This window comes from Hoplias malabaricus, chromosome 1, assembly GCF_029633855.1.
Source record: "Hoplias malabaricus isolate fHopMal1 chromosome 1, fHopMal1.hap1, whole genome shotgun sequence".
Lineage (NCBI taxonomy): Eukaryota > Metazoa > Chordata > Actinopteri > Characiformes > Erythrinidae > Hoplias > Hoplias malabaricus.
In genome coordinates this window covers 7,596,584-7,624,249 of record NC_089800.1, presented here as the reverse complement: position 1 = coordinate 7,624,249, position 27,666 = coordinate 7,596,584, and the positions used below count along the sequence as shown (strand labels likewise).

At 44.9% G+C, this 27,666-nt stretch overlaps 1 protein-coding gene across 3 annotated transcripts in view; it reads right to left on the bottom strand.

Annotated features, from left to right (window-relative positions):
• Positions 1 to 241: 241 nt before the first annotated feature.
• Positions 242 to 27,666, bottom strand: part of zfpm2a (zinc finger protein, FOG family member 2a) — a 198,515-nt gene continuing 171,090 nt past the window's right edge. For all 3 annotated transcript variants that reach the window (XM_066645304.1, XM_066645310.1, XM_066645317.1), the window contains 3 exons: positions 4,298 to 4,504; positions 3,297 to 3,521; positions 242 to 3,107 (listed from right to left, as the gene is read on the bottom strand). In XM_066645304.1, the coding sequence (XP_066501401.1) occupies positions 634 to 3,107; positions 3,297 to 3,521; positions 4,298 to 4,504 (2,906 nt within the window). In that variant the 3' untranslated portion in view covers positions 242 to 633. The remainder of the gene's footprint in view (positions 3,108 to 3,296; positions 3,522 to 4,297; positions 4,505 to 27,666) is intronic.

Below are 27,666 nucleotides of genomic sequence, written 5' to 3'. Positions count from 1 at the left end.
ATACATATGCAAAGCCGTGTGTATATGCCAAAACATAAGATGCAGAATTGTGCCTGGTTTTCCCTCCGTACAGTGTTTTAAGGCTGAGAAGTCATGAGTATCGCTCTGCAAATGACATTTAGGCATATACAAATAAACGAAACAAAACCAAACAGAAACCCTTACAGCAAATAAGAATACACAAGTGCTTCAGTAGCTATTTTTGTGTCTAAAATGCATTTCAGTTTTGTATTGTGTCTATTGTCTCGTTGAACCTACAATACAGTGTAAACAATGTTTGCTACACAAGAATGACTATACAATAACATTACAAACAACTCTGATATAAATTTCCTTTGTGTTTAAATTAAGATCACTACTTCTATTAATACTGATTGTAAAATAAATAAATGTGAAAGTGGCACCAATATTACACTTGGATTTTTTTTTTTTTCGCCTCAATGATTTTGCATTTCAGTCTAGATGAAAAAAATGACGAAACATGAAGCTTCTCTTGATTGTCCACAAGCAGCATATAAAACTGCATGATGCACTATTCCAGACACGACAGTGTAGCCAAAAAGAGAGAAGGAAGGAAGGAAGGGTAGGGTGGGGAGGGGGAAGGATTGTGGCAGGTGGGGGGAGAGCATGATTTCATTTCACGTGCTCGGCCGCATGTGACGAGCAATAAAACTTCTTGTGAGTGATAAAGTTTGACAAGTTATTGAACTGGATGTCACAGAGGCGGCAGTACTTGCCGCTTCCAGCCGGCTGAGCCGAGCCGTTCATGCCTTTGGCCACAACAGGTGGCGTCTCCTGGCTCGGCGATTTAGATGTGGGTGACGCACTGTCATTGGGTTCCGGGGGGTTCTCCGAGCCCCATGTGGGTGACGTTTGCCCGTCGGGTGCTGAGACGTTGTTGGGCTGGTTCTCCTGCTGAGAGGGTACCGCCTGGTTCTCCTCAAACTTGTGCCCTCCGTTGATGATGACCATACCTCTGTTCTTAGGGAGCAGGGGCAGCGGGTCTTTGCTGGGGTTGGGACAGCCGTTAGCTGCTGGTTGCTCTTTCCCGTCTTCACTAGTGCCGTTAGTGGCCTGTTCTTGCTCGCTGGCTTCACCCTGCTTAACCATGCCCCCTGCCAAGTAATCGGTCGGCTTTATCCCAAAATACGGCGAGATCGGCTCGGTACCTTTCACCTTTTTTATTGCTCCAGGATAGAGGCAGTGGGGCAAAAATATGCTCTTATTTTCTTCTTTGGAGGGCATGAGCTGGGGGTCACTGAAAGCCTTCAGGTCTTGCACAGGCCCGAGGTGCGGAGGGAACAGACCGCCGTTTTGCACCATCAGCTTGGTGCCACCATTTTTCTCACATTTCACAGAACTTTTGTCGTACATGTCGTCAGGATTATTGCCTTCGCTCTTTATGCCTGGGAACACGGGCTGTTCCAGACCGGCGATCTCACCGTGCTGAACAGCTGTAACTGGGCAAAAGTTCTGTTTATGAGCTAAGTAATTCTCCACCTTGTTAAAACTTATCTTGCAGACGGTGCATTCGTGATAATCTAAGAGTCTTTTGGGTGAGTTGCAGGTCTTGTCTGATGAGCACTTTTTGCTGAGATCGATTGGTGCGTCCAGCTCCTGTTGGTCACTAATGGCATTGCTTTTAGCAGCTAGGATGGATTTTGAGACTGTGAGAGAAGCCTCCAGGTGTTTGGGGACCATGCCTGGAAAGACGTCGCAGCGGGGATGGAAGCGGTCAGCGAGACTTTCCACGGTTTCTTGAGAAGTGCAGGGGTTTCCCAGAGTGGGGACCCCTAGAAATCCTGGCTGTGGTCCCATTGGCTGTCTCTGCTCTTGGTCAGGCAGACACATTTCGTACATCTTCCTACGCTTGCGTGTCCTCATGGTTCTCTGCATGGCAGGCACCTTGTTCGCAGACATGCGCTTCATGGGTGGGTCGTGGCGCGTGGCGCAGTAATACTGCTTGTGCACCATGAAAGTCTCGTGGCGACTGAATGTGATGTTGCAAGCTTCGCAGGTGGTTTTGTTTGGGTCATTTTCTGCTTCCACCAGGGAATTGTTGGGACTTTTGACCTCTGCCTGCTTACCATTGAGTCTGTCTTCAACTCCCGTGGGAGTGGTCACCTTCTTCACCTGTCCTGTCAGATCTTTATCAGGCACTTTGCCGCCAGCATTCATAATGTCCAATACCGATGTATTCAGGCATGTGGCTGGCATTAGATGATTATCCGTCTCAGACGGGTGACATCCAGTTAGCATCCCTACCGAAGTGTGACCACTGTTAGGGCTCGCAGAGTCAGTCACCTTGTCTGAAACACTTGAGAAATCTGGAGATTTAGTCATGTGCTGCCAGCGACTGTTGCAGTAATGCTTCTTGTGAACTAAGTAGTTGTCCAGGTTATTGAAAGTTATGTTGCATTCAAAACAGGTCGCCCCTTTTGGCATCAGAGGGCTGTATATAACCGGTGGGTAACTGCTCCCTCCATGGCGTAGCCTGCGATGCACAAGTTCGGACATTTTGGCTAAAATTTCTGACGCTTGCGGTACAACTGAAATGTCTTGGGAGAACGCAAACTGCGACAGGAATGGACCCATGGGGAAGGTGGGTCCCATGTTGTGCTGAACCGGTGAGGAAGCCAATCTGGGACTGGAAGGCTCCGACTTAATCCTGGTGTAGGAGAAGCTGGCCTTGCCGCTTGGGTGGCCTTCTCCTTTCTGCATTCCAAGCGCAAGCTTTTTCTCACTTCTCTCCAGCTCTCCGTCGGGGGTACCGTCCTTGTTGGGCACGCTTTTGGGACTTTGCAGGACGATGTCCTTCCTGGCAGCCAGCTCGGCTCGGGCCTGCTGCAGACTCTCCTCGGCCCCCCGTGGGGAGTGCTCGCTGTCGCTTTCCCTGTGAAGCTTGCCGGAGTGGCCATGTAAGTCCTGATGCTGCAAGAGTTCCCTGTGGTTCTGGAAGCTGATATGGCAGTGATTGCATCTGAAGGCCGCCTGTGACAGGTGAGTGAGGATGTGGTGCTGGAATGTAATGAGAGAATCCGCTGTGTAGTTACAGATTGTGCATTTCAAGCTGGTGCCAGGGGGGAGAGTCTCCTCCATTTTGACACCTGTGAGGACGATAAAAGGCATGTATCAGGTCTTTGGCTTGCGTTCCTCTTAATGTTAAGTAAAAGAGACATGGAAAATCTTGCATTGTGCCAGGTTTACTTTTGTGAGCATTGGTCTAAAAAGATTTTCTCAACCCAGGTAGCTCACAAAGAAATTTAAGATGAATTCTGTTAGATTATGTTGCTTACCACTGTGTGAGTTCAGGTGCATCTCCAGAGTACGTGGGCTGCTGAAGCTCTTGTTGCACTGAGGGAAAGGGCAGGTGCTGGGGGTTTGGTGGGGGTTTGCCTCGTTCTCCTCAGGTGCACTCTCTGGCTCCCTCTGTCGCCCACTGCAGTAGTACATCAGATGAGCCTGCAGGTTCCTCTCGCTTCTGAACCAGATCCCGCAGGCCTTACATGGGAAGATGTCCTCTGGGAGACAGAAAGATGGGAGACCGGATGAGGTGATTTAGGTTGATGGAGATTAGAAAAACGACGAGATGTATAACAAGTAATGAATCCAAGCTTCTGGGGCTCACTCTGAATTTGTTTTCTTAACATTTCTTTTAATAATAACTAGGCTAAGCTTCACTGCTAGGCTTTTAGCAGGTGTGTGTTAGATATTCCCTTCCAAAACAATTCTGTCATGTACTGAAGTTGCACAGCAGCTCGAGATGATTCCAGCAGGTTGGTGCCCTTACCTCAAGGGCAAATGAAAACAGAGCACCATCTGCTTCTGGTAGCTTCTGTGTCAAGCCGAACAGCGACTAGCTCTTATTATGTCAAAAAAACAAGTACTTGCTTGTGGCTTGAATTTTGTAATCAACGTGCTGGTCAGTGGTGTTTGTTGTAGACCACACTGAAGGTGGTTATTCTTATCCGTGCTGGAGAGCTTAATCCGTGAATACCTGACACGTGCAGCATGTTGGGCTTTGTAGGGTAGTGTATGTAACAAAGGCTGAGCTGGCTCAAACAATTGGCCACACTGCTGTCCAGCATGGGGCGGAGGATAAGGGACAGGTGAGCGTCCATATGCAACACCATTTCAGCCAAGTTTGCTGCAGGAGCCTGTGCCGTGACTTCATTAGCGTACTGGGTGATTGAGTGCATGTTGATCTGTATTAAGTCTGCGTGTGTAGCATGTGTACGGTGTAGAAGTGCTGACAGTTATTTAACAAGATAAACTAGGTGTCCAGGCTGTTACTCACTGTTGACTATAGCTGTGGGAAGGATGGAGGCCATGGCCGCTTGCTGGGGCAGGAGCTGGATGGTGTCCAACAGACGTGCTGGGTACATGCCCTCGCTCAGGGACATATGATTGACCGAGTGCAGCCGGGAGTCAAAGTCCACCACGAACGCCACCAGCTCTTCTCCTTCCATTATGTTCTTAGTGGTTGTGCACCACAGCTGACCACCTGAGAGGAACAAAGACGATAATGCGTTAGGGATTAACTGAAGATATTGTAAATACATTGAAAATGAAATAATGTTTATTAACATTAAAGGAACTCTAGGTACATGTGGTTTTTAATTTTGGCTCCAGAGGCTCCTCCTAGTGTAATTCAATTTTACTTTTAATCAATAAGAAAGTGTGTGTGTTACATAGTGCAGCTTCTGAAGTGCTGAGCCCAGAGTAGCAAGGACAGAGCTCTCTATTCTCCCTATTACAGCATCACAATGATTTTGAAGCTGTAAATGTAAGTAACAAGTATTATGTATTGTTCCTTTAATGTTTATTAAAGATAAACGGTGCAGTGCAGAGTGTGATAACCTCTGTAAATCTACAGTGAAACTCTTTAGCGTTTGGTATAAGAATTAGAAACCTAAGGTGCTTTTTACTGATTTGCCGTTTCAGTCAACAGCAGGTGATTGATTAAAACGCTGACAGATCCCAAATCCCCCACAATTCAGAACTCATTTCCTGATAAACACATAAAGCTACAAACAAGTTGCAAAAAAGACCTAAGCTGAACATTGTGTACCATGACTACAGTTTTCCAACCAGAGCCAGGATCTGTACGAGCAGCAAAGCTCTTTCTGAGAAAAAGGTACTTTCTAGCTGTTGCGTTTTCAGATAAAACATCCTACTGGAGAATTCTGAACATATTTATTAACTTAGAAGAATAGAGAGAGACAGCAGAGAGGGGGGGAGTGGGGAGGGGAGCGGGTAAGAGGGAAGGTTTAAGCTCAGATAAATATTATCTCGGCACATGACAGGGCTTTCTGCCGCTCTTCATTTTCCATTCAAGAGATTAAAGTTTTTAATATGACTATTTACAAAAATCTGGCTGCCGAGATAACAACAAACTATGATATGCCGGTGCTAAATGGCAGAATTAGGACATTGTTTCAGAAGGAAAAGCCGGACAATTAATTAAAGCGCTCTGTTAGCTTTCAAAGATGTGCAAACACTCCGACAGAGCGTCAGAATGAAGGAGGACCTGTGATTCCCGTCCAGCTGCTGGCTCAGGAGCGGCAGGGGAGCGTTAGTGAGAGGTATGAGCAGGAACACCAGGAGAATGTTTAGTGCTGAACGCGGAGCTCAAGGAGCCCATTACTGATGTTTATAATAAAAGGAAACCTGAATTCTCACTCCACCCTGGCACTGCTCACAGTCAATGGAGTCCCTCTGACACGGGGTACTTTTATTTTGTAGTTGTAGTAGACGTTGCCATTTATGGTTAATTACATGTTAAAGAGACACTCCAGAGTCTAAATCTAGTCTCTACCTGCTGCGTCTGTAACACAATAAATGAAACAACTGTCCATTGGTTTTCACTGTTCTCTGCACTCTTCTATCTTCTCAGACAAGAGTTCTGAGGACCACTGTCCATGGTGAGAGTGTAAGGCTTCCCCAGCGTGTGTTGAAAAATTATATTTAATGCAGAGCAGTGAAATTTTAAAACCAAAACAAAGAGGCTGGTAAAAAAAAAAAATCTCTTAAAGGAGCAGTATCCAAGTCCTTGTGATGCTTCACTGAGGTGTAAATACCATGTCACAGCTACTCTGGGCTCAGCACTGCAGAAACCTGTGGAAGAAGGTAAGGAAACCACACCCAGTTCCCCACAGATTACAGTTACGGTGCTGTTAATATGAATTAAACTAGGAGCCCAGGAGCAATATACACACATCGTACCTAGTGTTCCTTTAATAACCTGAGCCAAATTAGTCAGAGTTGTGCACCATGAGCTCTAGATCTTCAGATCCTGACCTCTAAAAGTGGTGCAAACTATTTTTTTTCTTTACTCAATATGCCACATTTCATGGTGAATAGGGGGGGGGGGGGGGGTAGCACTGTGGTGCTGAAGGTAATGTCTCTATCACACAGCTCCAGGGACCTGGAGGTTGTGGGTTCGAGTCCCGCTCCAGGTGACAGTCTGTGAGGAGTGTGGTGTGTTCTCCCTGTGTCTGCATGGGTTTTCTTCCGGGTGCTCCGGTTCCCTCCACTAGGTGGATTGGTGACTCAAAAGTGTCTGTAGGTGTGTGTGTGTGTGTTGCCCTGTGAAGGACTGGAGCCCCCTCCAGGGTATGTGCCCAATGATTCCAGGTAGGCTCTGGACCCACTGCGACCCTGAACTGGATAAGGGTTACAGATAATGAATGAATGGATCAGCACACATTCCAATAATTTTTTAAAAAATATTTTCATACATTATTTTCCATTGAAAGTTAATTTAATTTTTTTTTGTCTTGAAAAAGTTTGGAGAATGCCAGGCACTTCTTTAATGCCCCTTTAATGCACGCCGATCATTTATGCTGCAACTACAGCAGATTACAGACCAAGAAAAAGTCTTTCTTTAAAGAAGAGTGTGTTACACAGAGCCTCGCTGTTCAAACCCTGGAACGCAAATGTCAGAGCAGTGAAGTGTTATTAAAATAGGTCACAGCTATGAGAGCTGCGTAGAAGTGTGTGTGTGTGTGAGAGAGAGAGAGTTAAGAGAAAGGAGCAGTGCTGTCTCTAAAAGCAGCTCTATCAGCAGCTGGATCTACACCCTCCCTGGGCCTGCTGCTCTTCATCAGCTGGATCCTGTCACCCACGCCACACACTGCCTGGAGAGCTTCTCTCAGTCCTTATCAGCTAATTAAAATAACAAAACTCCCACCACTCGCATCATCAGCACACGTCCCAACTGTCACCTGCCACAGAGAGCCGCTCCACCCCTCCGTGTCCACTCCGCGGCCTGCGTTACCCACACAACCACAGCACTGTTTTAGTTTAAATAAAAGGCAAAGTGGTGCTGTGGAGGTTTGTCTATAAACACCGAACATCAAAGGAATAAAAGTAGGAAAATGATAGCTGTATTTTTGTCTAAAAACACAAGCTCTATATTCACTCCCTTTGGTTTGGGAACATTATTAAACCAAATTCTGTTGCAGTTACATAGTTCTTTCCACCGTCTCTGTTCTAACTGCAGGCTTTTATTTCAGACTCTAGTTTAACGAAATGTAAAACTAAGCGCACCTCCTTTGGGGGAAAAACTAATTTCTTTAAGCACAACTGACCTTAAGACCATTCTAGCACCTTTTACAGTGTTTGTCCAAAAAAATGCCTTTATCTGACCGTAGCGCCAGTCCACTGAAGCTACCAGAATTAATTGGACTGCTGAGGACAGCCGAGAAGACACCCATTTGCATTTTGTATTCAATTTGCATGATTCCTCTTGCCTGTTTTTCCCTGTATTAGTTACTAGCTTTCATCTTCCTCCTCTCAACACCAGGTCTACATTTGTTTCAGTGAGTGAAATGTAGTGGCTGCGCAAGAAACTAAAGGAATCCTACCCAGGGCACAAAGAAGAATGAGGAGCTTCTCCAACAATGACAGAAAACACAGTGAGAGTTTCCTCTGACTCCAGTACATCCTTAAAACTCAGGCTTACTTAAAGGTCCCTGGACTGGAGTTCTGACTCTCGGTTCTGGACACAGAGCAATTTTACAGAACTGACACTATCTGTTGGTTCATTCTACGCTTCCAGAAATGGTCTGGAAAGTTTGGAATCGCCATCCACTGAAAGCTCCTTCACAGAACAGGGAACCAGATGTGGTTCTTCTGTGGCACTGCTCCTCAGAACGTGTTTCATTATAAATTAAGTGTACCATGCACAAATGACAAAATGGAGATGCATGGTTTGCAACACACTGCCACTGGAGGAGTTGCAGTTTCTGTTCTCTTTTATACCTGTGGCCAGAGCCGGTCTCTCTCTCTCTCTGACACACACTCTCGGCCAGCAGGTGCTGTAGTGATTTGTAGTATCAGTGGTCTGTGTGTGGAAGCGGTGGTGGTCTGCGTGCACGGGTAATTTGACTCTGCTGCAGCAGCTGGCAGGAAGTGGCACTGGGGGTTTCCTGTGTGTTGATGCGCAGGCGGGTCAGTGGAGCGCCTGTGGGCAGTAAACGCGTACAAGACCAAGAGAAGAGAAGAGAAGAGAAGCCGAGCTGGATGAGAGGGGGGAAAAAAATAGAAAAAGGAGTGCAGCTAGTGCCTGGACCTGGTGTGTTTTTAGCCGCGAGAGCTGTGAGAGCCGCGAGAGCCTTTGTGCAGCGGCCAACGTGAGCTGCAATGAAGGCTATTGTCTGCCTCCTCCTGCAGCGCACCTGATAAAAGAATAAAGAACTCTGACATATTCCAAAAACAATGGAGGAATTAAGGGCGAGACAATAAGCCAGCTGCTTCATTTAAACAATCAAAAACGCCGGCATCCTGTACATAGTCCAGATAATTAAAAAAAGAGAAAAAACAAAAAAAAAAAGGCTAAAAAAACCCGCCTCTCTCTCCACTGCATTCCCTCAGTGTGGCGTACGCTGCTCTCTGCCCTGAATCGCGGGGCTTTGCGGTGTGTGAGTAGTTAGGAGCCTAATAGCGGGTTTAAACACAGTTAAAGAGGTGGGCATAAAGGGACTGAAGACACAAATTAGGGAATTATGGATTTAAGTGTTTTTAAGTGTTCTGTCGCCCTCCCCTTGTAGACAATGATGAATCAAATGGAATCAGGAAACAGGAGATTTCAAAAGCCAGGCATCACAGGGCACTTTTAATTGCTTTGACTTTGCAGAGGAGAAAGAAAGAGAGGCTGGAAATGCAGGAGTGTGTGTGTATGTGAGGACTGAGACACTGAAATACACATAGACCACTGCCGTCATATCTTAATGAAAACAGAAACAAATTCTCTCTCTCTCTCTCTCTCTCTCTCTCACACACACACACACACACACACCCCAAAGTGGCGAGGGAGCTGACAGAAGGGGGAGGATAATTAAACTGGCCTGAAGACAGGTATTGAAATGTTTGTGTGGCTAAACAGCACAACACTTTAATAGTTAGCTGTAAAACGCGTAGTTAAGCACATCAGCTTTTGTCTTACCCATCTGTCCACGCACACACACACACACAGAGCACTGCAACAACACACACTACAAGAAAACACACACGCACCACGGTAGAACACATAGACCAAACAGAACCCCAAAACAGCGATGCTACAGCAAAACACACACACACACACAGTGCCGCCACCAAAACCCACACTCACTCAAACAATACACATCCTCTCTTACACACACACACACACACACACACAGTGCTGCAGCAGGAGCGCCAACAGTGCCCCCACAACACCACATTCACTACAACTCACACACACTCATAAAGCATCAAAAATTTATGAAAACAAACAAAAAAAAACACACCCTCACAACAAACACCCCCGCAAAAAAACACACACACACAGAGCGCCACTACCACTAAACCCATCCTCTCTCTCTCTCTCACACACACACGTTACCAACAATTCCCACCACTCAGACACACTCTCTGCAGTAAAACACACAGCTCTAATGATGCAGACCTGGATCTGTATGGAAATAATAATAATAATAATAATAATAAGAAGATATAGACTCAAGAAGAACAGAAGTAAGATTTGGCGATCGCTGTAATCAGCAGAAAAAACTGGAGGAACCAGGATCTTTGCTTAAACAACACACTTTAACAAGGAGTTCCTTCTCTCGGAGGAAGTCTACTGTAAGGTGAAGCACACGAAAGCAATTGTAGTCTATGACTTTCTTATAAAAACACCACACGTCTCCTGTGTTTGTTCACACTGAGCGTTAAACAGCTGTAACACGTTTCAAAGGCCTCAACGCTGATTCAGAAACGAGAGCAAGTTACAAGAGTGACACCTGCTCATCGTTTACTAAGCGCTGAATAAAGTCCATTACAGCTGGAGTAAATATGACGTTGACACAGTACCCTCCGTTACATCACGTGCTCATTACTGACGGTGCTCATTTACAGTTTCAGTGGGAGTCCTGAGGTAATGACTGTAGGTTTACTGTAACTGTAGCGAATGTGTCGTGCACCTGTAGTTGCTGTAAAGTCCTGATGAACAGGCCGTAACACATTTCAGGGACCGCGTTATTGCCTTGTCTTTGTTTACGGCCCGCACGGTACTGCCACCGATCACACGGTGAATTAAAGGCAGAGTTTAAGAACCAACTTTAAATCCCCTGTTTCATCTCCAGCCACTGGAGGTAGCTCCTACATGAACTCACCACGTGTCTGTCTTGTGCCAATAGCATGGCGTTATAAATATTCTAAAATCATATCAGTAAGAAGACTGATCTTTGCTCTGACTTCATTCTAAGTGCTCTTCTGATTCTAACCATAGGGGGGCACTCTTCTCATGCTGGAGTAGAGTCATGAGGTGTTCTGATCAGATTATGGAGCTCTTTCAGTAAAAAACCCAATGCTGCGGAGGGTAACTGACAGACGAGAGGGTGGAACTATTTTTTTCTGCTCCTTGTACTCTGAGCACTCCCTGTAGGCCTTAGGTCCAGATGTTGAAGACTTGTTGAAGAGTTTCTGTGTGTACGCGAATCACATTATTTGACTGTTAGGTTAAAACTATTGTAAATATTTGATGAAAAACTGAATTCTTTGATCTCACAGGAACACTGCGGAGGTTTGAAGCCACCAATCAAATGTACAGCCAGGAGTATTTCTGTAGAGCTGAGTATCCGGGTCACAGAGACTTGAAAGGTCTTACAGAGATGACCCCAGAGAGACAAAACCGCAGCTACAGTTTCACTCCGTATATGTCCCTCTTTGAAAATAATTCGTTCTTTGCCTCACGCTCAATTACTGCTTAGAAAACTACTCTGGCTTCAAGTTCTGATCTGATAAAGCAAATGATTCATAATATTGGAAAATGAGATATTCTCACTTATAATTAAATGCTGCTTCTTTGATAAGTCCCCAGAGATGCGAGCGGCTCTTTTCATCGCTCGCTGAAAATGATATTGGCTCAATCTGCTGTAGTTTGTGAAAGAAAAAGAGCACTATAATGTTGAATTTACTGTAAACCGGTTTTACACATCAATTAGTGCTAAAATTATAACTTTATTTACTCCATACTCCAACACCAAAGGCAAAAAAAGAGGCTTATTTCACTGATAAATAACAGGCATGCTGCGATAAATAAATACAAGGAAACAAACAAATAAGCGAGCGTATCTAGGACAAGTTGAAAGCGCTCGGCTGCTAAAATAACAGCCATAAAAGTGGATGAGAGGGTGTCATTAGTTGTGGTATGACCGATATGTAATATTAATTGGCAGATAGAGGCTTCCTACTGGAAAGAACATAATACAGAAGTGTATGTGAAATACTACAAGCACTCAGCGTTTCTAAACTATGTTTTGAATGCTCAGAATTCCCAGGAAAATGAAATGAAAGGCAGGGAATGTTGTACAGTATGCAGAGATGTATGCAATGTGAAGAATTCCCTGGCTCCTTTCTGTGCATATCTACCATTCTGACCATTCTGTCCATTCCGTTTAGTCCACAAAATAATGAGGACTTGCGCCAGCCACTTGTTCCTAATGACAACAACACAGCCTCAGTTGAAGTGTGTGAGACACGGAGGGCCTTCTTTCTGGAGTTTTCTTCCTCAGTGAAAAGGTCATGGTGAGTGGACATGTGTTTACTGGGGCATACACACACACACACACACACACATATAAACATACACACCCCTACAGCCCATTTTGCCCAGCCATATTAATAGAACACTCATGTTTCCGTAGTAACAGTAAGAGCTCTAGTGATGGGCGAGGGAGATGGGGAGTTTGGGGGTAGTTTGAAAAGGGTGGGGGGTGGTGTCGGGCACCCAGCTGTGGCCAGTGGCCCGCGTCCCCCTACCCGGCATGCCCCGCTGCGGGGAGCAGGTGAGCTAGCTGCGCTCTCCTCCAACATGGCTCCATCCCCCGGCCACATGGGCCCGTGGAACGCTGCCCTGCTGCAAATGCGAGGCCTGGAAGCCGGAAAAAAACATGGCTCCGGTTCCTCGCTGGAGAAAAAAGAGAAAGAAAGGTCCATTTCGGGCCCTTCTGGCACGGCCGGCGCTCGTGGGAGACTGTGCCAGATTGATGCACCTGTCAGCCATTTTGGAAGATGACGGATGGCCGCGACACAGGCTAATCGGAGGAGGAGAGCTGACAAAGATGTCGCCTCGGCCTGCACCGCTGAGATCTGGCGTTCTGGAACGGGACGGGGGGAAAGCAGGGGGAGGCGGTGGCCACTCATCGCACAAAACTGGCCACTAGAACTGGATGCTGGAAGTTCAATATCTGGATTTGGTATCAACTCTGTGGTAACTGTGGTACGTCACTCTCATGGTTTTACTTTTTTGGTTTTAGATATCAGCCTGTCATCCAGCATCAAATGTCCGTACCCAAGCGGCCTTCTAAAACCAAAGCTGGATATGAACGCAGATGATTTCAATGGCAATTTCTGTACAATTTATAGCAAATTGAAATACCTACATATAGATTAGATATTACATTTGCATAACAAAGGGGTCCATTTTTAATTCTGATACCAAAACTTAAGGGCATAGTTCACGACTGTAATTAATGAACACTTTCAGATGTTCAATTCAAATTCAAATGTTTCCTCACCATTCGCTAACTCTAAAATGTGTTTGTAAACAGTGTAATCTGTTTACGAAGCCCCAGTACCTGTACATGGATAAGAAGAGACTGTCTCGGTCTGGTATGCTAGTCTCTCTCTCTCTCTCTTTAGACAAAGGAGACACTCCAAACATTGAAAAGCGTGAACTGAGAGGAGGATGTTGCTCTATTCCTGCTCCATAGGTGGGTAACACTGACTTATTTTTGCTGTTTTGGATCATTTAAGGTGGAAATGTCTCCAAACTCGGCTCACTGCATTAGTGACAGTGCTACAAAACTAAACAGCTCGAGTTACAAACGAGTTTCTGTAGGAGTTCAAACAGTGAATAAAAACTTACAAAGTTACTCTTCAGCCGCGTACAAACGAGAGTCGTTATTCTCCCTCAAACACACCGTTCCACCTTAAAAGATGCAGAGCTTCGAGCATTCCCTTTAAACTCTAAAGGAGTATGTTCAATAGTTTTCATTTCACATTATATTTCAAGGTTGATGGTTTTCTAGTCAGAATTTAAAACCTAAGCAATACATTTATAATTCAGCACCAAATTTCAGCATTTAAAAGCTTTTTGTCATTTCATACAATTTACTCAGGATCACTGAGCTGATAAGAATGAGCTACGCTTGGCTTTAGGAGTCGGAATTTACTGGTTTCGATTTGGAAATTAATTGTTAGTTTCAGAGACTAACGCTTCACAAATAAACTGAAGCTTCTGAGGGAACATGAGATAAATCCAAGAGCAGAAAATTATATATATTCTCCAATCTATTTAAATTTTTGAAGATAGCGATAAAGACCCTGCAGCAGTATCCAGACCCTGAAATACTGTAAATTTATGTCTATATTGATTATGAAACTGTACATTGAAAAAGTCAAGTTCTAAAAAAACATCCTCAGTCCAGTTAGGGTTTTGGCCAACACTGGCTTATTTCTGAGCCCACAGCTGCTCACACCTGATCCCCTCACCTGCCCCCCTCCCCTCCCGAGCCATCCCATCATGCCCTGCTCCTGAGCCCCTGTGTAATTCTGTGTATTGCTGGGAGCAGGCGTTAATTACGCCCTCTCTCTGCTTTTTTGCGTGTATCAGGCTGCCGAAGGAGCTGATTGGTTTTGTGGGCCGGAGCAGAGCAGAGTGGAGGGAGGGTGTCCGCTGCCCTGGCTGCTCTGCCGTTCTGGCACTGCCCCCTCTGCTGCCCCCAGGTAGCTGCAGCGCGGCCATCTGGAGCCGACATCTGTCTCTCTATTGATGGTGAGGGCTTTAGCACTTGATCAAACGCGCGGCGACAGGAAATTGCTCCTGTAGCCCACAGGAAGAGGCGCGGGGGCTTACGCGGGGGTAATAGAGCGGAACAGAGAGGCTTCGGCCTTGCCACCGCCACGGCCGCCAGCCATGAGAGAGAGAGAGAGAGAGGGCGACAGTGACAGGGGTTGCAGCAGTACTGCTCCAGTGTAAGGTGCCAGTGTGTGCGAGTGTGTATTAGTGTTTGATGGTGGGGCAGGGTCTGTCTCAATTCAATCCCTCCATAGTTTCATGTGACAAAACTGTGAAAAAGAAAAGTTCTGTGGTCGTATTCAGATGTTTGGACACATCTTTTTGTTTCATTTGGTACATTTTCATTTTTCCCCAGAAAAAATAAATCTCTTGCACTGAAGGTTGCAGAACAATACCATGTTCAATAAAGTACTACCCTGCATTCAGCAAAACGTATGTCTGTCTGTACGTGGAGGTAAGATTTTAAGAAGGTGATTAGTGACTGTAAAAAGAATGAACCCCCACCTGGACATACTTTAATACTTGGTTTATTCTGGTTTAAAGGAGATTTGACTTGATTTAACTCTCTTTGTCGCCCCCTCTGGCTCAAATAGAAACTATCCTGTGGGCAGCCCTATCCATGGCACCCAAGGAGCTGTTGGGGGTTAGGTGCCTTACCTTAAGGGCACTTCAGTCATGACCTGCCAGCTCTGGGGATCGAAACAGCAACCTTCCAGTTACGCGCCCTGTTCCCTAACCACCAGGCCACAGAAGCCCTTAATTGTGACGACTGGCATCAGTAAGAACTGTCCAGCGTCATAGCTGTCATGCTCTTATATTTGGGGTTTAGAATATTAAATAGCTCTCATTATTTTTCATACTCTCAGAATTTATATTTTTCAAGTTGCTTTTCATCGAAGTCTGAGTCATTTTGTGTCATGCATTCTCTCTCTCTCTCTCTCTCTCTCTCTCTCTCTCTTCTTCTTCTCCCATGTGTCTACACAGTTTTAATTGTGATGGAGGCTTCTCTTTGAATTCAGTGATGGGCTTCACTTTATAGCTGCGTGAGGAATGGGGACGTCCCAAAATAATACACCACCATGTCCCGGAAACTGAGAAAAGAGCGGAAATCAATTTAAAAGAAAATAACACCCCCCCCCCCCCCCCAAAAAAAAAAAGCCCCAAGATTCCCCCAAACCAACCGTCGATGGTGTGTTTCTCCTGATTTGTCCAGGAAAGCAACCACTGTATATTCAGAGGTCACCACTTTTACGGGCGGCACGGTGGTGCAGCAGGTAGTGTCGCAGTCACACAGCTCCGGGGACCTGGAGGTTGTGGGTTCAATTCCCGCTCCGGGTGTCTGTGAGGAGTGTGATGTGTTCTCCCTGTGTCCATGTGGGTTTCTTCCGGGTGACTGTCTGTGAGGAGTGTGGTGTGTTCTCCTTGTGTCCATGTTGGTTTCAGCCGCGTGCTCCGGTTTCCTCCCACAGTCCAAAAACACACGTTGGTAGGTGGATTGGCGACTCAAAAGTGTCCGTAGGTGTGTGTGTGTGTATGTGTTGCCCTGTGAAGGACTGGCGCCCACTCCAGGGTGTGTTCCCACCTTGCGCCCAATGATTACAGATAATGAATGAATGAATGAGTTACATGAGAAATCACTGATGCAGTTTGATACAATTTTGATAGAACTGAACAGGAAGCTGCTGACCCAAGATCATACTTCCATTAGACTATTGAGACGAAGTGATGTAATTATGTCATTAGTTGTATAATGAATTACATAATCAGTTACACTACTCTCCCCCAGATCTGACAGGATTGTGTGTATTTTTGAATTGATTTGTGTGTTTTGATATCGGAAAATATGGTGAAAAAGCAGCAGATTCTGTCTGAAAAACAAGATTTTCCACACACATTCCAAAACAGCTGCTCTTCTACTCATTTCAATGAGCTTTGACTGAAGATTAATTAACACTGAACTACACCTTGCTTCAGTTCAGTGGCAGTAAGTGCTTCTTCTAAGGGCTGGGGGTTAGATTTCACTGCAACACTTCACTGTAGTCCATAAGGCTACACGACACCTACATAAGCCTTTCATGACGAGTCACATCTGTAAAGTCGTATGCCAGTTAGCATCAGTTCTTACAAAATCAAATGTGTTTAAAGGCAATGACAATGGTCCCGTTTTCATGAAGGTCTTCATGAAGGAAAGTGTGAGGAACCCTTATGAACAATCCCCTACAGTAAAGTGTTACCAGATTCACCTGCATTGTGTAATTCCCTGTGAACTCTTATTAGTGTAACAAGCCAAAGCTGCCCATTTTACACTGGGGGCATGTGAGGTGTTGTGTCACTTTCAGGACCCCCACCCCAGTCAAAAAAAAAAAAAAGCTCCAGCCCAAGGAAGAACAAGTTGGAAGTGTGTGTGTGTGTGTGTGTTGTGTGCGGGAATATGACCAGGGGAGGTGATAAAAAATTATCAGCGAGTGTGTTTTCCTGTTTGGTTTTAATCTACATTTAATTAAATTCTTATCTGCTGTGTGCTTATGGCTGCATTTGAATGGCGCTCCTGCATTCATTATGAATGGTAAAATTGAACCGACTGCATTGTGTGTGGCCCAATAAAGCGCCAGCACTCTCACCGCACTGACTCAAGAAGAGGCATGCGGAAAAAATAAGTCAATTAAGATGAGTCTTTAAATTACTGCTGTATCAAAACAAGGGGCTGGGGTTCCGGGAGGGTGGGGTGTGTGTGTGTGTGTGTGTGGGAGGGGGGGGGGGGGGGGGGGCTCCATAATAGAATCCTGACAGGCTCATAGTTGACTGTTGTTAATATGCATCTTATTTGGGACGTCCAATAACGTTAGGAAGGGGCTTGGTGGTGGGATTTACTGGTGCAGGTGATGACAGGGGGCGAATTCGCCTGGCCAGGGGTTCCAGGTTATTAAACAAAGAGAGGTCAATTTGAAAACCCTCGTCAGAAGTGCTCGGTTAATTAACCATTGCAGGAGGTTAATGCACGAGACGAAAATGCCCAAGAAAATACCAGCAATCTCTGAGATGGGATTAAAGAAACAAGGGCAGACACTGCATCTCACACTCGATCCAAAGCTGCATCACTTACTTCATGTTAAAACACACACACGTTAGGACTTTCCACGGACGTAACGATAAATGTAGCTCATTAACACTACACACAACCCTAACCCTAACTTTAAGCTCAGTAAACAAAAATACAAATTGGCACGTTTAATTTTTGGAATGAAAACATGTTTTCAATAAAAATATTTAGAAAAGTCAGGCATCGACTTGTCCTTGATTTCTCAAGCCTCTTGGTCTATGCACCGCTCCATGAAGTTGAGAAGAGTGTTTCAGAGGCAGAGAGATGTGTAAATGTTCAGTTCCCTGCTGCTACAGTTGAACTAGCCCCAAGACCCTGACTCAACGTATCCTCACTGTCATTAAAACACATCTGCTCTATACACTGTGTGAAAATGACATGATACATGACCCAAAAGAAATGCTCCACCATTACTTTTAAGGGACAGTGACAGTAAAGTCTATGGTCAAAAGCAGGTGCTGTACATCCAGGTTGTGTTTTTGTTCACAGTGCATTCACAATTTAAGGCTGATTTATTCTTCTGCGTCGACTTGACTTATACTTCTGTGTTGGTGTCTGCTTCTCTCTGCAATTACACCCCCACACCACTAGGGGCATGTCAAACATCTTCCTCTACACTACGTATTACACAAGGCAGTGGTGTATTAAAAGTATTTTTAAAATGTAGGGAGTAGGGCACTGTTTGTTTGTTTTTTCCCCAGAGATTCCAATGTTTTTTCTGTGTTCAAACTTTTTATTCGTCCCTGACGTCCACACCATGTCTGAGGAAACCTCTCGCTGTGAATGTGCTGCTGTCAGCTTCTCTGTGTTTGGAGGAGAGGAGGAGGTTCATGTTCCTGTACTTCTTTGGTTCAGTAAACAATGTCCATCCAACTACTGACCGATCACAGTCTGTAGTGTACATTGACGTTTCCTTTCTAGGCTGCGGCGTAGGGTTCGCGTTGACGCGCTGTCTACAGCGTAGGTTTGACCCAGAAATATATATTGGACTTTAATGTAAGTATTTAGTGTGTATAGTGTTTATTTAGTGTCTGATTTGTGTATTTTGCTCATTGTTTTGAACGTGTGTGTGGACAGATCGTTGAGTGTAAAACTGAAACAGCAAAACGGCTTAATGGTTCTCGTTTGTGATCAGAGAGTGTGGACAGCAGTGGATTTCTTCATCAAATGTGTGAATACAGTGTGGTTCAGATCTGAGCACTGAGGCCTGTAGCCAGTGTGTGTGTGTGTGTGTGTGTGTGTGGGGAATGGACAGATGAATGACTGCTGCGTCAGAGCGGGAATCGTGGGAGATAATCGTGCGGTGGCGCAGGGCTTCAGATCAGGCTTCTCCTGAAATAATGACGGGGGAGCCGAGCGAGTCCAGAAGCTGCAGGTTATCTCCTCCTCTGTTTGCTGTTTAAATCTTAACGGGAACACGAGCAAATATGTCTGGAGTGGGGAGGAACTGGAGTGGAATTGTTCTCGTGAAGGAAAAGAAGAGATTAGCTGGGGCACAGACCGAAGGAGATGAAATTATTGGAATTGCTTTTATTCCGACTGCTCACCTTACGCAGCTCAATCGGAGAAACACGGACGCTTCGGAGTGCATCGCTAACATTAGTCCTGCATTAGTGCAGACAACACAAGCACGCTACAACACTCTACCGTGAGTGCATTACGGCCACTGCAGTATTTATGCAGCTTAAGTAGGTCAAAAGCGTCAGATCTCCAGGTCGTAGGTAAAGAGACGGCTGTTATTTGATGGAATTTGAGCGCTTTAAGAGATGCAGCTTTTTGATAGATGAGTTAACCTGGTATCCAGATTTATTATTCAGATAGCAACTCTTAAATAACACTCCAGCATTCTTCTCTAGCTCACCTGGGTGCATGATGAAACGAGGATAAAACAGCAAAATATAATCTTTAGTTGCTAACACAAATTGTTATGTAGCTTTGAATTAGAGGAAGGAATTTAAAGGTGCAACAGGCCACAGATCAATGGAGTTCAAGGCGTTAATGTGTTTTATAACCTAGATCTCAAAACATTTTTGAACATTAATTCCAAAAATAATCTTCTTCACAAAGCTATGCTAGAGTTAAAGGCAACATCGACATTCTGGAGAACTACTCTCCTCACAGCACAACAGACTCCTACCGCGGTTTGTGTTCATTCAGAAGCTCCGCATGCATCTGTGTTGAGCTGTGAGTTCTCTCGACTCTCCAAACTGTGCCTTAGCCAGCTACTCTTAGTTTGTTACTTCTTTACCGGGACCTTTTTTCCAGTGCGCAAACAGACGGAGAGCTAGCGAATTAACTTTATACAAAGTTTATTGGATTAAAATTGTGAACAGGGTCTTCCACCAACTGAACTGTAAGTCATTCATGATCTGTAAGCGCTTATCCAGTTCAGGGTCGCGGTGGGTCCAGAGCCTACCTGGAATCATTGGGCGCAAGGCGGGAATACACCCTGGAGGGGGCGCCAGTCCTTCACAGGGCAACACAGACACATTCACTCACACCTACGGACACTTTTGAGTCGCCAATCCACCTACCAACGTGTGTTTTTGGACTGTGGGAGGAAACCGGAGCACCCGGAGGAAACCCACGCAGACACAGGGAGAACACACCACACTCCTCACAGACAGTCACCCGGAGCGGGAATCGAACCCACAACCTCCAGGCCCCTGGAGCTGTGTGACTACGACATTAACCTGCTGCGCCTCCAAGCCGTCCAACTCTAAGTCATTTTTGGGTAAAGTTTAACTTTAACTCCTCTCTTAGCTCAGACCTTAAGAGTTATACATGCTCTAAGCCAGAGCCTGGAGTTGATGCAGAACTTCTCAAGAAGCTAGTGTACACGGAATGATCACACACACACACACACACACGCTCTGGACATGCCAGTCGATGGCCCGTCTCCTCGGCCATGCTGTCTGAATGATTCATTCGACGCACTATTTCAATTGTCTTTGTAATTGACCAGTGGCACGGACGTCACGTGTCCGTTATCTGCGCGGCTCTGTGCTGGACTCCTCATGGCCACTTCATTACCATCATAAAGCTCAGCCTCGACACCACCACGACACCAGCAACCTTTATTTGCACATACTAAAACAAAGGAGAGCAGGGGGGAGGGGGGGGTTGATGGGAGAGGAATACAATTACCTGTGTTTTTATTTGCCAGTTAATGTATGCGCTGCTCAAAGCCTTTGGAATATTCATTTCTGTGTGCTCTGGGCCTCGAGGTGACCGCGTGTGATATTTGGTCCTCTCAGAGCAGGTCTAATCTGAAGAAATGGTAATTGACACAAACTGCCTCCACTGTTCTCCCAGGACAGAGAAAAAACAGGTCCCGTTAATTCTCTTCCGTAAAAAGACCATTTCTATTTCTATCGGAATATTTCTATTTCTAAGAAGTGGCTTTCTGCGTAGTTTCCTCCGTTGTGAATTCCCTCACTGTGTTGCTGTTAGAAATTTCCAATGCCCAGGTGCTGAACTTCAGCATTTGATTTTAGAGCAACAATGGAATTTTGAACAATGTACAACAATGGATACAAAGAAAACGAGGATGAAATATTCAAAATTTCTAGGTCACTATTCAAATTTAAGCAAATTTATAACACTGACCACCACTGATCAACAAGTTCAGGTTTAGCATCATTTCTTTCAAGGTCTAATAGCACTCTGCAGAGAATAAACAATCACGAAGGGCAGTTTATGCAGCTTCAGTACGCACTGGCACTGCTGTCAACACGGAACGATCACTGGATTAGGAACACCTGCCATGTGTCTACACTGTATATTGTATCAGCTCCACCGACCACACAGGAGCACTTAGCCCAGATGTTTCTCTGCATACTTTCTCATCTTCAATGGTCAGGACCCCAGCAGAGCTGATGTGTTTTGGGCGGTGGATAATTCTCAGCGCTGCAGCGACAGTGACGTGGTGGTGGTGTGTTAGTGTGTGTTGTGCCGGTGCGAGTGGATCAGACACAGCAGTGCTGCTGGAGTTTTTAAACCCTGTGTCCACTCAGTGACCACTCTGTTAGACACTCCCTCGTTGGTTCACTTTGAAGATGTAAAATCAGAGACAGTAGCTCATCTCGTCGTCCTCTAGTCCTTCATCAGTGGACGCAGGACGCTGTCGGCTGGATGTTTTGACTTGGTGTCCTCAGTCCAGCAGAGACACTGAGGGGTTTAAAAACTCTAGGAGCACTGCTGTGTCTGATCCACTCGCACCAACACTTGTCTGTATGATAATCGATTACAATTAAATCTATCTATTAGATTCGAAATATTAAAACAGTATTAATATGGAAATGGAAATTCAGAGCCAAATAAAAAAAAAAAATAATATACATAAAACCTACATATAAAAGTTGTTTTTATAAAAAAAAAAGATGTATGTCATCCAGTCTTTCTGTAAATAAACTGCTCTTGTTTTTGATGAACTCATGAGCTGTTCTGTGCTCTAGACGTACTCGTGATACCTTTTTTATATTGAGAAATGCCAACTGTGATTCACAGTGTTGATAAATAATGTGGAATATTCACATTTCGTATTCTGGAGCTCGCGCTGACGGTACGTGTCGTTATACGACACAAGAACCAGGAACAGACCCAGTTTGGAAAAACATGAATTTGATGAGCGCCCGAAAATCCGTTGGCGATTTGAATATGGAACGTTTTTGCGGGCAGCTACTGGTCCGAGTAACAAAGTGCTGTCATTCAGTGCCACTCTACTGCCTGGCTAGGCTAAGCTGCTTTAGACTGACACTCTTCAATAGACTGGAGGCTCCTGGCAGACTTTCTTCTGCAATCCAGCCTCCCTCAGAGAAAGCTTCTCAAACTCTCTCTCTCTCTCTCTCTCTCTCTCTCTCTCTCTCACACACACACACACACAGTCAGGCCAAACCTTAGGGATAGAGGGAGGCGCTTCTGACCGACTGACACATACACACTCTCAAGAAACACACACACACACACACATACGTGTAGACTTCCTCAGGACCAATGTGGGCAAACTGATGGCCCCACACCTCATTAGAGACCCTTTGACAGACGCCTTTAATGCTCCCTTAATCTGCTCCAAATCGCTCTAAATGTCAAGCCCCAGGCCAGGGGGCTTCTTCTGTGCTAAGCCTCTGGTGCAGTGGACTGGAAGCCCCCTGCTCTTCAGACCCCAACCCGACACGGGCGTCCAAACCCCCACATACCGCCCTCAACACGCAACACTCAGCCTCTGTTTCAGTGCTTAGTTCATATGAAACTTGGAGATAAACTTTGGTTATTAAATCCTGACTGACACGTCCATCATATGATGCGTCGGTACCGAGGAGCTACACGGTGCGGGGACCCCGGTACAGACAATGTTCCTTCTGAAATGGAGTGTATCAACAGGGAGTTTGTCTTGCTTTGCTGCAGTAACAACTTCTACACCTTTGTAGAACTGCTCTGAGGATTTGATTGCATTCTGCCCCAAGAACAATAGAGAGGTCAGGCTGTGGATCAAAATGCAGCTCTAGCTCTAGGCTGGGGGGCTTTATACCCCTCTAATATGTGGCTGATCGAGACAGTTCTGTTCCATACACTGTTTAATAAAGAACAGTAATTTATAGTAAATTTACAGTAAAATATTGGCAGACACACACACACACACAACTACACAAAACAAACCCCAAATAAACCCTGTAAAGTCACAGAAAAGTGGAAGCCGTTAGGCATGCTGGGAAAAAGTATGTAAGAGTATTTAACATTGCAATAATGATCCCTAGTAAGTAGATGTAAACATGTTTTGATTGCTACAAGAAGTGTTACAAACTTTTTAGAGTGTACAGTCTTGCTGTAATGAGTTGGCAGTTCTTCACTGTATAAGCTGTGGACATTTTGTACAGTGTCGGCGATGCTTTTCTATGGAGATGACGGTATAAATGACTGATTATAATACAGATTAGTAAATTAGAGGTGTCCAGAAACTTTTGGAAACACTGTGTGTGTAAATGAGTATGAACATAGCTGTGTATTTGAAGCTGTGCTGTTCTCTGTTTAGTCCCTCCCTCAGGTTTTCCTCTCTCTCTCTTTCTCTCTCTTAATTAGAAACAACATTCTTTACTCGTCTGGCAGAAAGAGGCAGAGAGAGATGGAGAGAAGAGAGAGACTGGGGCTGTTTATTAATAATGAATTTAGGAGGTTTCGCGTGGAGGAATGTTATCACCATGCGCACAATCCGACCAATAGTTTTGCCCTGATGGGCTAGCTGGGTTTCCTCATTAGCCCAACACATTTAATCCCGAAGTTTCTTATCAAATGTCACACCTGCATCTACCAAATGGCATTTCCACATTCAGTGGCATGTATTTGGGAGATGACGCTCCAAGGTGCTTGGCGGAGATTAAGCGCCCGGCGGAGAGAGCGAGCTTATTTTATCATGGCGCGGGTCTGGAAGGAATCCAAGCAGTTTTTGTCTTGTTGTTGTAATTAGAAAGCCTTTTAAGTGATAACGCCTGCATCGGAATATGAATATGGAGCGATCAGGCTCAGGCTTGCTCCATTCTTTCCTCCCCCCCCACCTTCCCGTTTTCCCCCTCTTCTTCTCCTCCAACCCCCCACCCCCACCTCCTTTTAATTGTTGAATGCGATGTGTTTTTTTTTTTGTTGTACGGTGAAGCAAGGATTAACTCTCGCTTCAGAAGTTTAATGAAAGACTTGAAAGTAGGCAAACACTCCACTGGGGAACTGGGTTTTTCCACCTTTTTCTACTCTCTACTGTGTTTTTCTCGTGGAAAAAAAAATATCAAAGGACATTTACCATGACCGGAAGACTCTCTGCAGCCACTTCGCAAACACAATAAGTGAGTGTCTCCTGTGGCACCTGTTAAAGCTGCAGGGTTTTCAAACACTTTTCTAATATTGCTCTTCATCCAACGGAGCGTAAAAAATCACAACAAAGCCTGACCTCTTCACTGTCTGGACAGTGTGGACACAGGGGCTTTGGCTCTACCTCCGCTGAAACAATCCATCATTCCACAGAGCAAAATGTACCTCCGAAAAAAAAAAAAAAAAAACACATCTCCTTTTAAACTCTCAACCTTCGGCTTCAAAATAAGCTTTTCAAGGCTGTGGAGAGAGAGAGAGAGAGAGAGAGAGGGGCGGGGTAATAGGTGATAGGCGGGAAGTCATAGGAAGGGACTACGTCCAAGAAAAAAAAGCTGAGCGAAAGAACCAAAGAGAGTGGATGAGAGAAACACAGAAAAAAGTATCTACAAAATGACAGATAAACAGATAAAGAGGGAAAGAGACACACGGAAGAGAGAAAGGAAGGGAGAGAGAGAGAGAGAGAGAGAGAGAGAGTTTCCCTTTTGCTTTGCTCCTTTCTGAGAGAAATGGAGGGATGGTGAAAGAAGGAAGATAATTGGAGAGAGTGAGAAGCAAAGAGACAGACGAAAGATACAAATTAACAACAGAATAACAGAATAAAGAAAGGCAGAAACAGAGAGAGACTGTAGAGATAAACAATGAATGGAGAAAGAGAAAAGCAGAAATGGAGAGACAGTGAGAGCAAAGAGACTTAATAAAAGGAGTGAGAGACTCAGAATTGAACTGAGACAAAGACTCAAAGTTTAGAGAGAGAGACTCTGAAAAATGGAGTCAGAAAGAGAAATATAATGAAAGGGGTGCATGAGATTTTTGTGGCTCTTACATTTTTTAAAATATACCCTTTATTTTGTCGAGTGAAACATAAAGCAGTATCTGCCTCTCAGCAGTTGGACGTGAGGGATGGGAGATTAATGCCAGCTGCTGAAATAAACCTCCATGTGAGCAGAAGAGTTAATAGAGCAGAAGTACTTCTCGGTGTAAGGAGAAACGTCTTTGTTGTGAGCGAGAGAAGCTCTGCGGCGGACAGGCCGTCCACTGGAGGATGTTGTGTCTTTTATCAGCCAGAGGAGGACAGAGGGCTGACGGGATGTCCAGCACAAGACGAAGCCCAACACTGCCATTATATGCAAATGTTGTTTATTGGCGTCCGGCAGCAGCTCGAGTGTGTTTCGGCTCTGGAGCCCACGGCTACGTCCCGTCCCACCGCCGACACTAATGAGATCTCGGGGGCCACACTTACAGCAGCCTTCCATATGCTGCCCAGGAGGCTCTCGCTCTTTCTCTCTGTTTCTCTCTTACAAACACACACACACACACACAGAAAGGTAAAGAGTGCAAGTAATGCCAGTGGGGTTCAAGTTTTATTTATAGTCCTTCTGCTGCTGATAGTTCTGATCGTTTCTGGGGTTGAAAGGAAACTTTAGAACCTGCAAACACAATGCTATCACACACACACTGCATTTATATTTTCATGCTCACTGCAGCTGTGCACTCTCTGCAGATGTGAGTAGTGTCTAGTATGAGCCACTCAGTTCTGTTTACTGACAGTCGCCCCCATTAGCGAAGACTCCCCCAATCTCACACACACACACACAGAGGCTGGTTCCGCCTACAGTTGCAGAGTGTAACTCACTTTTACAGCGCTTTCCTGATTTCCTAGCCTCCTCCCAAAGTTACACGGTGCAGTTTCTGCAGTGCTGAGCCTTGAGTAGCGACAACAGAGTCTCTGTTTATACCTATTACAGGTCAATCACAATGATTTTGTAGGTCTATATTTACAGTAAAAATACTACCCAGTGTTCCTTTAATATGAAGTCTTTCGCTACATTTCCCCCGAAGTTTGTGGACCCCTGCTCTTCCGAACCTTCTTGTGAAACGAAGGATGTTAATAAAGACTCTGTCCCCCTCTGCTGCAGTAACCGCTGCTACTCTTCCCACTAAGATGCTGGAACATTTCTGTGAGGATCTGATGGGAACACACAGCCGTCCCACTCTAATCTGTATCAGTTTTTACAAGTGGCTCCTGCTTCTGAAGCCCCAGTGCTCTGCTCTCCTCTTTTCCACTTTCTCTCATCTCAGTATCAGTCCTGTCTTCCTTTGACCCGCAGCAGCGTTGAGATTAAAGAGACGTGTAAAAAATCAGCTAAAAGGTGACTGCAAGGCTCATTAGCTCGGGTTTTTTTTTTTCCTTCTGCTCTTTGTCTCATGGCATGAATCTCAGTGTTGTGAGAGAAGAATGGGCGGGAGATTAGGATCGCTCGGGAAGCTCGTGTGGCGCTGATAAGAGTCAGATGTAGAGATAGAGCAAAGACTGCAAGGGAAAAGAGAAAGAGGGGAGAAAAAGGAGTGTGTAAATCGGGGCTTACACATCACGGAGATCTCTTAATAGCAATTAGCCTTGGATTTTCCCTCCCATCTCGACACCACAAGCGCTCCTTCGCCTGGAGAAGAAAGAGGCCGCGATGACTTCGTAGAGTTAATGCTGTTAAAGGGACTGATATCTGTGTGCTTCATTTCTCTAAACTTACTGAGGGTTGTTTTCGCTACTGAAGACCTGTTAAAGCTGAAAGTCAGCTCTGATTTATTTATCTGTAGCTTCAGAACAACTTTAGATAATGACACACACTGTCGGCAGGAAACGGTCTGAACATTTAATATCATAATTCTAGTGGGTAAAATTATCGTTATTATCACTGAGCTTTTATGAGCTGAAAAGATAAAAAAAAGTACTGATACACAAACTGAAATCATTTCAAATCATTTTTTTACTGAACACAAAACTAGCAACACTTTGTACTCAATTAAAGAAAGTTTAAATTTAGATTCTTATTATCTGTTCAACTATCTTTTGTTTAACTGATAATTATACATTTAGAACTCTCAATGGTGGTGTTTTTGTGGAAATATTTGCTGCACAAACAACTGAGGTCCCATGTTTATTTCAAACAACTTCTAGAACACACAAAGGAGGCTGCATTTCAGTGTAATATTAAATTAAGGTGGAATTTAAGGTGGAACTCAATGTTAAGGTAGAAGGAATCTCAGAACTTGAATATAATTATAGCACCATTTAAGGTGGAACAGAACCTTACACCATTTAAGGTGGAACAGGTGGTTAGTTTGTAATTATTTCAAGAATGTGTTTTTTTTTTGTAGTTTTTTTTACGAGTTCTTGTTTGTTGTTACAGTGTAAATAAGCACTTTCTAGAGCCACGCATTTGTTTACAAGAGAATCAGCATCAATTACAGTCCATTTCCTATTCCTCAGTCTTCAGGAGCTCCGGTTTGGTCTCAGTGTCCCCTGGTTTCGAGGGTCTTTGAAGAGTGAAATCAGGATGGGGAGGTGAACACCACACCATGGCTCTGTCACTGCGCCATGTTT